At 44.4% G+C, this 12,365-nt stretch overlaps 1 protein-coding gene across 3 annotated transcripts in view; it reads left to right on the top strand.

Annotated features, from left to right (window-relative positions):
• The first annotated feature begins 2,129 nt into the window (after positions 1 to 2,129).
• Positions 2,130 to 12,365, top strand: part of MPHOSPH6 (M-phase phosphoprotein 6) — a 26,133-nt gene continuing 15,897 nt past the window's right edge. The window contains exons 1-2 of one of the 3 annotated variants that reach the window (XM_017541876.2): positions 2,130 to 2,239; positions 7,406 to 7,518. In XM_017541876.2, coding sequence (XP_017397365.1) covers positions 2,141 to 2,239; positions 7,406 to 7,518 — 212 coding nt within the window. In that variant the 5' untranslated portion in view covers positions 2,130 to 2,140. Of the gene's footprint in view, positions 2,268 to 2,311; positions 2,486 to 7,405; positions 7,519 to 12,365 lie in introns of those variants that run through there. The other 2 variants (XM_017541878.2, XM_037743222.1) reach the window with 2 other exon arrangements.

The following is a 12,365-nucleotide window of genomic DNA, read 5'->3' as shown; positions in this document are numbered from 1 at the left end:
TCTGTCACCCAGGCTGGAGTGCAGCTGCAGGATCTCGACTCACTGCAGCCTCGCCCCCTGGGTTCCCTCGATTCTCCTGCCTAAGTCTCCCTAGTAGCTGAGATTACAGGTGCACGCCACCACGCCTGGCTAATTTTTTTGTATTTTTAGTAGAGACAGGTTTTCACCATGTTGGCCAGGGTGGTCTCCAACTCCTGACCAGCCTGGTGATCCGCCCACCTCGGCCTCCCAAAGTGCTGGGATTACAGGTGTGAGCAACTGCACCCAGCCCCAAATTTCCTCTTCTTATGAGGACATCAGTCAGACTGGATTAGGGCTCACCCTAAGAGTCTCGTTTTAACTTAATCACATCTTTAAAGGCCCTATCTCCAAATACACTCTGATTCTGAGGTACTAGAAGTGGGGGCTCCAACGTATGAATTTTAGGGGATGCAATGTGGCTTATGATTAACCTCACTGTTTCCATTGTTAAACTTTATAACAACGGGGACTTTGTTTTGTTCATATTTCAGGAACTTAACAGTTGCTGCTCTGTCTCCTGAGCACAGTTTACCTCCAAGTCTTCACACAACAGGTTTTTCTCAACTTTCAAGCCTTAGCACCATCATCTGACAAGGGCCATTCCGGACTACCTTGTCTAAAGTAACCCTAAACGTTACTCCATCACGTCACTGTTTTCTTTCACAGCATTCACCACTTATTTATGTCCAGAATGTCAGCTTCAGGAAAAGTGGGGATGCGTTTTTACACGGTATTATGTCCTGGCAGCTCACACACGGTCACAAGTGAATGAGATTCTACAGCTACTTAGTACATTACAATGATTTTATTTACTCCTGGGAAAACCTAAAGGGCTTTTAACATCCAAATCGGTTTTTGAATTTCATCTCTAACATGGAGTAACTGTGTGAACTCCAGCAAGTCCCGCGGTCTCAGAATCCCTAACAACACGATTACGATACCTTCTTCCCGTTCTTATTAAGTGAACTAATTACTCTTAAGTGCCCAGCTCAAGAATGTGACATAGAGCCCATGCTTGTCAGCTGAGATGCTACTAGCTTTAGGGTGTTCCACAGCATCGACCTGGGAATGGTTTTCGAAAACGTCTTTAGGTGGTACCCAGAGCATTAAGCAACGGGGTATGAACGCTACCCTATTTTCAGTGTTTCTTTTTTGTTTTGTTTTTGAGACAGGATGTCGCTCTGTAGCCCTTACTGGAGTCCAGTGGCGGGATTTCAGCTCACTGCAGCCTCCATCTCCCGAGTTCCGGCAATTCTCCAGCCTCAGCCTCCCAATCCCAAGTAGCGGGGACCACAGGTCCACGCCACCACACCCAGTTATTTATTTATTTATTTATTTTTGGGTGGAATGGGGTCTCCCTATGTTGCCCAGGCTTTCAATTCTTTAGATCAAAACCAGGCGTTCCCCTCATGCACGTGTGTTTGGAACCCATCCCTGCCTCCGTCTCTTGCTGCTTCTTGCAATTCTTCTGTTTAGCGGAGATCCCTCAGCCAGAGTCGCACCTGCAGCAGCCCGCGGGCTGAAGGTAGCTCTGCGCGGGGACCGAAGCCAGACTGCCTGGGGCGGCCCCGACCGCGTTCCCCCGGGACTCCGGGCTGCTGTGAGGACGGGAGCAACTCGTGGGGTCCTAGTGAAAACGACGTGGCCCCTGCAAAGCCACCCAGAACACAGGCAGCCCGCCACTCATGTTATGAAGACAAAACACGTAGTTAACACTGCCCGGGCGGGTGGCAGGCATAGCGGGAATCTATGGGGCCGGCGAGTACTTGTGAGTCTGGAGGGGGTGCCTGAGGAAGGGGGTCCCTGAGGAAGGGGGTCCCTGAGGAAGGGGGTCCCTGAGGGAGGATAGGCCTTCGAGGTGGGCGGGCCCACGTCCCGGGAAGGCGGCCCACAGCTCGGAGTAGCAAGGCTCTGGGGCCTCCTCTGACTTTGGCCTCTTTAGTATCTGCCGCGCTCATCCCCGCGCCACTGCCCCGCGCGCTTACCAGAGCCTTTCCGTCAGCAGAACGCCCACAGAGGCGCGCGCCGGCGCGCAAGACACCGGGCGGGGCGGCAGGGCGGGGTGGAGAGGAGCGTCGCGGGTTACACACGCCACGCAGCGACGCACGCGGCTTCGCGCATGTGCGGTGAGGCTCGCGGCCGAGCGCGGCGCTGGGCTGGAGCCACCATGGCGGCCGAGCGCAAGACAAAGTTGTCCAAGAATCTGCTACGCATGAAGGTGCGGGGACGCTGAGCCACGCCGGGCGGTAGGGGCACCTGGTCCTTCCGACCTGATCTGGGCCTAGGCGGCGGGCGGACGGGGGACACCAGAGAGGCCCCAAAGGCTTCCAGCTCTTGTGCTCATTCATTCACTTAGCGCCTGCTCTGTACTGTTTACTGGGAACCAGGTTATGATTTTTGGCTGACTCTCTCGGGAGGCCCGCGGGCGGAACGGAGCTTATATATACATAAGCAAGCAGTCAGGGTACAGTTTACCACGTTCAGTGAGGATAGAAGCGCCGGGGGCCCTGGGAACTCACTGAACTTCTCGCGGGGTAGTTACTGGTCCCTTTAGGTTACTGGGAGGATGGGAGGCACAGCGTCCTGAAGTAGGAAAAACAGTTAAGAAGTCCCAGAGGCAAGAAGGAAAATGAAAAGCATGGAGATTTCCAAGAACTAGAGATAATTCAGTATGTTTGGAAGGCAAGTACTAAGAAATAAGGTTGCAGAGTAGACCATGGTCACAACGTGCAGGGAATTTTAGGCCCGATTAAGGATATTTTCCTTTATTTTGTGAGCAATGGAAAGCTATTGATACAGGGAACAGTATCAAAAATAGCAAATATTTACATTTTGTGGGTACTCGACAATGTTTTAAGTGTTTTGCATGTATTAACCTATGCAGTTCACGTAATGACACTTTGAGGTGACTACAGGAAGTAACTTACCCAAAGTTACACAGCTAATAAGTAGTGCAGACAGGATGGAACTCAGTCTAGCTCCAGAACCCTCGCTCTTTGTTACTACTCTGTAATGCCTCTCACTGAGCACTGCTAATAGAGAGTAGCAAACCGTTACATGTCATGTTTAAAGAGGTGGAATTTCCAAAAAAAGGAAGGAAGCTATTCATAGTGTTTTGAAAGACTGGAGAGAGAGCCTATTCGCAGTGACTCACGCCTGTAATACCAGCACTTTGGGAGGCTGAGGTAGGCAAATCGGTTAAGCCCAGGAGTTTGATACCAGCCTGGGTAACGTGGTGAAACCCCATCTCTACAAAAAATACAAAACATTAACCGGGCGTGGTGGCACGCACCTGTAGTCCCAGCTACTTGGGAGGCTGAGGTGGGAGGATCGCTTGAGCCTGGGAGATCGAGGCTACAGTGAGCTGAGATGGTGCCACTGCACTCCAGCCTGGGTGACAGAGGGAGACCTTGTCTCAAAACGACAAAGATTAGAGAGTAAACATTACATGTGCAAGATTTGAATGGAGTTGAGCTAGAATGGAATTAGGGATGAATGGGTGAATGAGGGTGGAGGGTAAATTATAGCATAACTTATAGTTTGTCAAGCACTTTCATGGATATTAGCAAAATTTGAATCTTTACTGAAGAGTTTCCTTTTGATTTTAGGATTTGTAATAACATTAATTTCAAAGAAGTGGAGTGAATTGGCCAAGCAGATACTGAAACGATTTTAGCAATTGTTTTAGCTCTTGGAATAAGCCAGACGATGTACTGGGTGACTCTGACTCAAACTAAAGATCTGAGTTGCAACTAAAAAGGAGGAAATTAACTTAAAACAAGTATCCACCCCCACCAAGTGGGGAGACCCAATTGAACATTAGAAGTAAAGGAGAGGAAAGAAGATCACCCAAGTTCTCTATTTGGTTTGGCAGCTTTTGGTCATCGATAAGAAAGAACTTACTGGCAAGATAGCAGGAGACACTACCTATACTAATTGAACAGAGTATACTGTGAGAAGGCATGGAGCAGCTGCACTTGGGTGGGATAGCCATAGCTAAGTCCTATATAGCATGGGTCCCCAACCTCTGAGCCATGAACCAGTACCAGTCCAGGCCTGTTAGGACTGAGCCACACAGCAGGAGGTGAGTGACAGGCAGGCAAGCAAGTGAGGGAAGCTTCGTTTGCATTTACAGTTGCTCTCCATAGCTTGCATTACCACCTGAGCTCTGCCTCCTGTCAGATCATTGGCAGCATTAGATTCTCCTAGGAACACAAACCCTACTGTGAACTGCACATACGAGGGACCTACCTTGCATGGTACTTAGGAGAATCTAATGCCTGATGGTCTATCACTGTCTCCCATCACCACCAGATGGGACTGTCCCAGTTGCAGGAAAACAAGCTCAGGGCTTCTACTGATTCTACATTATGGTGAGTTGTGTAATTATTTCGTTACATATTACAATATTAGAAACAAAGTGCACAATAAATGTAATGCACTTGAATCATCTCTAAACCATTTGTCCCTCCCCTCCTCCACCCCACCCATGGAAAAATGGTCTTCCAGGAAACCAATCCCTAGTGCCAAAAAGGTTGGGAACCACTTTTTATGGCAAGTATGATAGGGTTGAGGATTTAATCCTGACTCACTTGAATGCCTCTGATTTGGTAAGCCATTGCGGGTTGATCCTGATGGGAAGCAGAAAAAGGAGGATGTGGATAGAAGGTCTGCCAGTATGGAATGGTTGTAGAGAGAGTGCTTATTTGTGATTTTAGCACTATTAGACTCTTAGAACAGGGCTTGGCAAACTTTCTGCAAAGGACCATATAATAAATATTTTGGGCTTATGAGCCAGGCAATCTGTTACAGCTACTGAGCTCTGCCATTGTTGTTCAGGACCAAATGACCATGGCTGTGTACCAGTAAAACTTTTTCGAGAACAACAGACATCCAGCCTGAGGACTGTATTGTGCTGATGCCTGCTCTGAGTCCTCACTAGTTTTAGAATGTGTTCTGAAATGCTCTAGAGTAAGAGAATTGAACTTCTACATAAGTCTGGAGGTGCCTGATTTATATTCACAGGTAGTTCTATCCTTTCCCTATGTACAGAGCATAAGTTTATGGCTCTTTTTTATACCAAAAGAATAGGTACATGACTAAATGGGAGAAAAAAGGGCAGTTGGGCAGTATTGATGAGTTTTACCATGAGGAATATTAGTGATTTAATGAGGCATCTGCATTTCAAGAAAACCATCCCAGAAAGAGTCTGGAAAAATAAGACAAGTCTAGATTCATTTACATTCAGAGAACCTTGATTGAGTGAGCTCTTTTGTGTCCCAGGGGTGCAGCCTAAGTACTAATGGTACGAGATGAATGAGAGTCATGGTCTATTCAGAATCGTAATCTTGGGAGACACCAAAGCAGCACAATGATGGACGATAGTCCTCTGTTGATAAGGCTGTCTTGGAAAGGTGCTACTTTACAGGAGCAGGCCTAGGAAGAGCTAAGCCAAATGCCAGTTGGGGAAGCCTTACCAGAGGACACATGCTGTGGGCCTACAAGAGTAAATATTGTGCGAGGCAAAAAATTATAACGTATTGTTAACTAGCAAAGGCAAAAGGACTGGGTAGTATAATGTGTACATTCAAGAAACTGCAGTTCTTTCCTGGGATGAGGGTATAGACACAGGTGAAATGTGTGAGGACTACAAGACAGTAGTCTACAAACTTGATTTCTTTTTTATTTAAAATAGTAATATATTCACAGGGAGTTGCAAAAAGTGTTCAGGGATATCTCAGGCATCCTTCATGCCACCTCCCCCAGCAGCAACATTTTATATCACTAGAGGACAATAAAGAGCCAGGACATTGACAGTGAGCTTACTCCGATTTCACCATTTTGCATGCATGCACTTTGTGCAGACAGTTGCTGGGTCATATGGTAAGTGTATGTTTAGTCTGCTAAGAAACTGCCAAGGTATTTTCCACAGTGGCTGTACCATTTACTTTCCTATTAACCATGTATGAATGATCAGTTTCTTCACATTCTCATGAGCACTTGATGTTATCACAGGCATGTGTTACTTAACAGGGATACATTCTGAAAAATGCATTGTTAGGGGATTTCGTCATTGTGAGAGCATCATAGAGTTGATGTACACAAACCTGGCTGGGATAGCCTACTACACACCTAGGCTATATGGCACAGCCTGTTGTTTGTAGGCTACAAACCTGTACAGCATGCTGCTATACCGAATACTATAGGCTGTTGTAACACAGTGGTAAGTTTATGTATATCTAAACATATCTAGACATAGAAAAGGTACAGTAAAAATGTGGTATTATAATTTTAGGGGAGGGTTTCATCGTTGGCCAAACATCATTTTGCAGCACATGACTATATTTTATTCATGAACGTTCTTAAGGTTATTTTCATTTAACTTAGTAGTCATTGTTAAAGCCTTTATGCCTAAAAAGGCTTGTGTTTCTTTTTGGAAAAACTGGAATAGAAAGAGAAGAAGTATGGGGCCTGAATAAGGGAAATAAATGAGGACACATAGAAACCAGTGGAACCTGAAACTTAACTGCTAGGAGGCTCCTGGGTGTTTTCTGATTTTATTTTCTTCAGTGTTGGTATTTTATCATTTTGTTCTGGTTTGCCTCTTAAGTTCGTTCACTTGTTCCCAGAAGAAATGTAGATATTCATGCTGGTGAGAGACTAGCAGCAGGACTGTTATTTACTGCCGTATTGTCAGATTTCTACAGATTTGATAATAAGAGCAGCTGAAGAGTTTAGCAGCATTTCAGAGGAAAAATAAAAAAGAAGAGCAGACTTACAGGTGCACCTTTGCTTCTGTCTACATTTATCGGGCATGTACTGTGCTTCAGTCATCTTTCTGGGACAGATGAAAGAGATGACTCAGACACAGTCACAGTCCTAAAGGTCTCCAGAAGAGAAAGATGCTCAAAAAGTTAAGATGTGGTGAGTCTGTTGGAGGGAGCCGTGAAAGCATTTAGGACAGAGACACTGATTTTACTGGCATCTGCCAGGGATGGCATCACAGAAGTGGCGTAAGTTTACATGTCAGACGGGTGAGGAGTTGGCCAGGTGGAAGAGGGTAGGAAGAGCATTTCAACCCAGATCAGCAGGTGCAAAACCAGTAGGCTCTGTGGGTGAGAAGAAGACTCTAAATGTGGTGTCTTAAGTTTTCCAAAGGAAGCATACATTGTGCATTTTCACATGCCCTGACACAGTCCCTCATCATCTAGTGTAAAGTTGGAAGGGAAGAGCTAAACCGTTTGATCATTTGCCCCAACTCTCAGTCTTAAGGTAGGCTCCATAGATAAATGAGGGATAGCAAGCAGAAGGAAATTATTTGAGGTTTCCTCAGCTCTAAAATGGAAAATGTTTCTGACATTGATTTTTTTTTTTTTTTCCACAGTTTATGCAAAGGGGACTGGACTCAGAAACCAAGAAACAACTGGAAGAGGAAGAAAAGAAAATCATTAGTGAAGAGCACTGGTACTTGGATTTGCCAGAGCTTAAAGAGAAAGAGTAGGTTTATTACAATTTCTGTTCATGATGCTTGGGCCTTTCAGAAGGAAACTCCTGGTAAATTTAACTCATCATTCCAGCAACATAAACCCATGAAATAGTTTCTTTTCAGTTTGTTGAGTTAGCGGCACAACTAAAAAATATTAAACCTATAAAGTTGCACATGGATTTATACATTTTTACTACTCCCTCCCCCAGCCACTATGTATCACATTGTCCTTTTTTACATTGAGTAAAGGAACCTAACCCACATATCTCAGGTAGTAACAGCAGACCTTTTGGGGAAGCTGTAGTGTTCTGTCACCTTGAGTTCTAAAGATTACCTGTGTACTTCAGGCCTCTCCAGTTTTGTTTCAATTACACAGTTCATGACATGGAGCATTTTAAGGCAGGTCAGGAGATTTTGTTTCTTGTTTTGAAATCGTTGCTACTTGTAATACCATCCGTTTTAGCTAACATTTGCTGAATCTGTGGGTGTACCAGGGACTGGGCTAAACACTTGACATCCCTAGTTATCGAATCTTCACAGCAAACTTAGGAGCTCCCTCCTGTCATTCTGTCCATTTTGTAGTTGAGGAACTGAAGCGTCAGGGAGGGTAACTTGCCTGGGGTCACCCAGCTAGTCAGTGCTGAAGCTGGGGTAGACTGTTTGTGGCCTACCCCCAAGCTTTGCTGGTGCCTGATCAACGGTTCTGAATGAGGGAGTGATGGATGTATTTCATCCATTAATTCAGCTAAATCCTTCTGGTAGCCATTTTTCATTTTCCATGATACTTTTCTTACCTTAGTAAGCTCTGTGGTTTTACCTAAACTTTGGTCAAAGGACTGAAGATGCTGCTTACTTCAGTCACATTTATATGACTTACCTTCAGACACATTTATGTCTTTCCATTCTGTACCTGATATTTGGGCTTTGATTTGGTATGTTATATTCCCTTGTTCATTTGGCTGACCTATGGACATTATTTGAAAGGTTAGATATCCTTCTCTAAAGATAGAAAGTATGTCCCACCAGGAGGGATGGGGGAAGGTCATTTTTTTCTCTACTTGTCAGAGGAAGCAAGATGCTGGTGAGGAGGATGAGATAATGCCAGGGCAGGGATCGGGGGAGGAAGGGACCTTTGCTGCTATGGAGCTATAATTTAATTTTATGCCTTGACTAAACTTGCCAAAGTATTCCTTCCAGATGTTTATTAAAGAGCAGGACTGTGTCTGTCTTGTTTCCAGTAGTAGTCTCCCCCTCCCCAATACAGCATATTGTTCCCAGAAAATGGCCTTTACATTTCTTTCCTGGGAAGGTAAATGATAACATCTTGCCATTACTCAGCATCTTATTTATGTATAGGTGTGTGTATCAGCCCAGGATGTTGGCCCCAAAAGATGGCACTCTCAGATTGAGGGGACACTATCAAGGCGTGGGTAGGGCATAGGGGAACCCCTCAGGACAGTGTGGTACCTTCCTAGCTTGTATAGTAGCGGTGATTACCACCTGAGCTTGCAGAGTCAAGGGGCGGGTGAGGAATGGCGACTGAATCTGGAGATAAGCTGTGGAGAGAGAGCACCTTACAAGAGCTGCTACTTCTATCCAGGGGTACAGCCAGCCCAAGGTCATGCTAGCAAGGGAGCCATGTACCTGGCAGCAAAGGAGCCCTACCATGCATTATATTCAAGTCAGCCTCCCAGGCCAGAGAGCAGGGGTGAAGACGGAAAGTAGATCTGAAGGGGTAAATGGATGACATGTCCTTGAAATATGTGTTGTATTGTAGTTGTTGTTTTTAACAGTCTAAGTAGGGAGACCATGGAATGGATTGGTTAATTAAGTGCATGGGCTCTGAAGTCAGGCAGACCTGGGTTTGATGCCCTGCTCTACCACTTGTTTACTTGTCACCTTGGGTGAGCTGCTTAACCTGTTTTGTGTCATATTTATATTGGGTATGATGATAGTACCTGTCCAGTACATTCCAAGAAGTAAATAAGGTGATGTATGTAAAACAGTCACCACAGTGCCAGGCAGAAAGCACAGTGATTGTTGCCATTGTGTGTATTTCCTTATACCTGAATATAGGAAGGACACCCATTATTTCTCCTCACTTATATTTGTGCCTCCTTTTTCGCTAGTGTTATCTGAACTATTCCAGAGTGTTACTACTATCTGTGCAGTTGGAGATTGCATGTGTATATGCTCTCAAAGTCTCGAGTTTCCTATTTTTAATGTCAGCCGTATCAGTCTGTAATTCAGTGAAGATAATGAAGGCTATTCGGTGTTAACACTGCCTCACAGGGGACGCCTTTCACCAGTGGCTAGACCATCTAGGGGAATCATGATCTGCCCCAACTTGGACCAACTGAAGGGCTTTCCTGACTCCAGAGCTCATGTGTGGCTGAGGCCTTGGTATAGCCACATTGCACATCACCGTCTCCCTCTGCCCAGTCCTCCTGTCTCTGTTTTCCTAGAAGGGTATCTGCTGAACAACACTTCCTGCTACATTTCCTGCATATAACTCTGTTTCAAGGTCTCTTTCCAGGGAAGCTGATATAATATAAATTCCTAAGAGTGAAATTTACCAGATCAAAGATTTTGCTATGTGTTGCCATGTTGCTTTTTCCCCGGAGGATATGGCCCAGTAACAGTGTGCAAGTACAGGCAGTTTTATTACTCCTTTGTCATAGCAAGTTGTTTAAGAAGTATTTTTGGCTATTGTGCGTCTTATGCTTGTATTTTGTGGTCTAATTGGAGTCAGAAGCTGTAGGGACCTGAAACTAACAAGTTAGCCTGCCATACTTTCACTGATGCTGGTGGAAGATAGGAGCCTTCTGGGTCTGAGATGCAGGGGAGGGACAATATTATTTCCTTCTGCCCATTTGAGGTTCTTTAGTTGGGGTGTCTGTAACAAAAGACAGATTAACAAGAGAAAGTCATACACATTTATTTCATAAAAGTTTTATGTGACACAGGAGCCTTCAAAAGAAAATGAAGACTGAAGAATTGGTTGAACCTGAGTGTTTTTATGTTAGGTTTGGTGAAGAGTGGAAAGTTGTGGAGAAACAGGATAGGACGAAGTGGTATGTGCAAAAAGTAACAAGCTAGGAGAAATTTAGCAAGTCCTTTGTTCGGATTCCTCTCTGTCCCTTCCTCTTCTGAGATAAGGATGTTGCTTTCCTCTGAGTGTAGTGGGGACACCTCTCACATGAGGGTTTTATGACCTGCTTCAGGAGATGGTCAGAAAATCCTACCTGCATGTCATTTTTCAGATTCCTCCAGCGTAAAATATTCAGTATGCCAGGATGCCATATTTCAGGGGTAATGTGTCCTGAACACCATCAGAGACAACGGACTTAACACAAAGAAAGCAGCATGAGCATCAAGTTTGTATCATTTCTCTTTTGTTCCCAATTCCTGTGAGGGATGACATGAAGTGACCCATGCAGATGCTGTGCGTCCATTGGATTAGCATCATAGCCGAGATCTCCTGAACTTAGGAAACTGGAATCCTAGATATCGGACCACAAGCAGACTTGCCTTCAGCCCCAAGAGAGGCCTCTGTATTATGCTGGACAGTAACCAAATCTGCCCTTTGCTTTAGAGGAAGACTTTTTCAAGGCTGATCACTATGCAGATATCCTTACAAAGATAGTCCAGGGAAAAAGGGCAGTTAGTGCCTCACTCGAAAAATGTTCAGGAATGTGAGACCCACTGAGAATGGTCTCCTAACTGGAGTTTTGCCATGTATATTATTTGTGGCTTTAGGCAAGTCTGGCTTTTTTTCCTGAGCAGTAGTTTCTCATATGCAAAATAGATGAAATAGATAATTTTGTGGGTGTGTTTTAATCCTAAAATTATAGAACCTCATTAATGAAAACTGGATCATTAAAATACAGAAACAGTTAAATTTTGAAATATTTCACTTGCTTGCCAACTCTGTAATTAAACTTTTCTAATTCTTAAAACCATGCATGTAGGTACAAAACACCTGTGCTTCTTTTTATATTAAGTTATGGTGTCAATGCAAAGCCATAGTAAGACCTCTGAGGGGCCAGTAGTCCTGCTCTGAACCCAGTCCTGGCCTGTAGGGGTTGCCTGTCTCTGGGTCCCTCGTTTGTTTTATGTGAAAGCTTCTGTGAAGTTGGAGATTGCATGTGTGTATGGTGTTCTCCTGAGAGAGGTGATTTACTTGGGAATTGAGGAGGTCTCATCAGCTGCTCACTCTATAAGGAATAAGACTGGACAATTGAGAGGGAATCCCAAGTGCATAGAAAAAGCTGAACAGCAAGTTCTGTGCCCAAATTTAGATTCCCTCAGGGATAGTTGGTTCTGAAGTAAGTGAGGTGCTAGCCAGACTAGAGGGCCAGTGAGAGAGGAAGCAAAATCACAGTGGTTCTCAAAGTTTCGGAACTCAGGAGCTATTTACATTCATAAAAACCATTTAGAACTCCTGGAGACTGTTTTAGGTGATTTATATTTGTCAAAATTTACTATATAAGAAATTTTAGAAATTATTTAAATATTCATTTAAAAAACAAACTCATTACATAACACATTTTTAATGAAAAATAACTTTTTCAAGACAAAATTGAATGAGAAGAGTGGCACCGTTTTCTATTTTTGCAAATCACTTTAACATTCTAGCATAATAGAAGACGGCTGGACTCTGAACACGTGCAGTCGGCCTGTTAAAGCATGTTTTTGTTGAAGTAGATAAAGAAGATCCACCCTCACACAGGTGATACAGTTGGAAAAGGGGAGTATTTCAATGTTGGTGGGAGTGTAAATTAGTTCAACCATTGTGGAAGACAGTGTGGCAATTCCTCAAGGACATAGAAATAGAAATTCCATTTGACCCAGCAAT

The sequence above is a fragment of the Cebus imitator genome, unplaced genomic scaffold, assembly GCF_001604975.1.
Source record: "Cebus imitator isolate Cc_AM_T3 unplaced genomic scaffold, Cebus_imitator-1.0 Scaffold137, whole genome shotgun sequence".
NCBI lineage: Eukaryota > Metazoa > Chordata > Mammalia > Primates > Cebidae > Cebus > Cebus imitator.
Note: the sequence above shows the minus strand (reverse complement) of the source record. Positions and strands in the feature narration are given on the sequence as shown.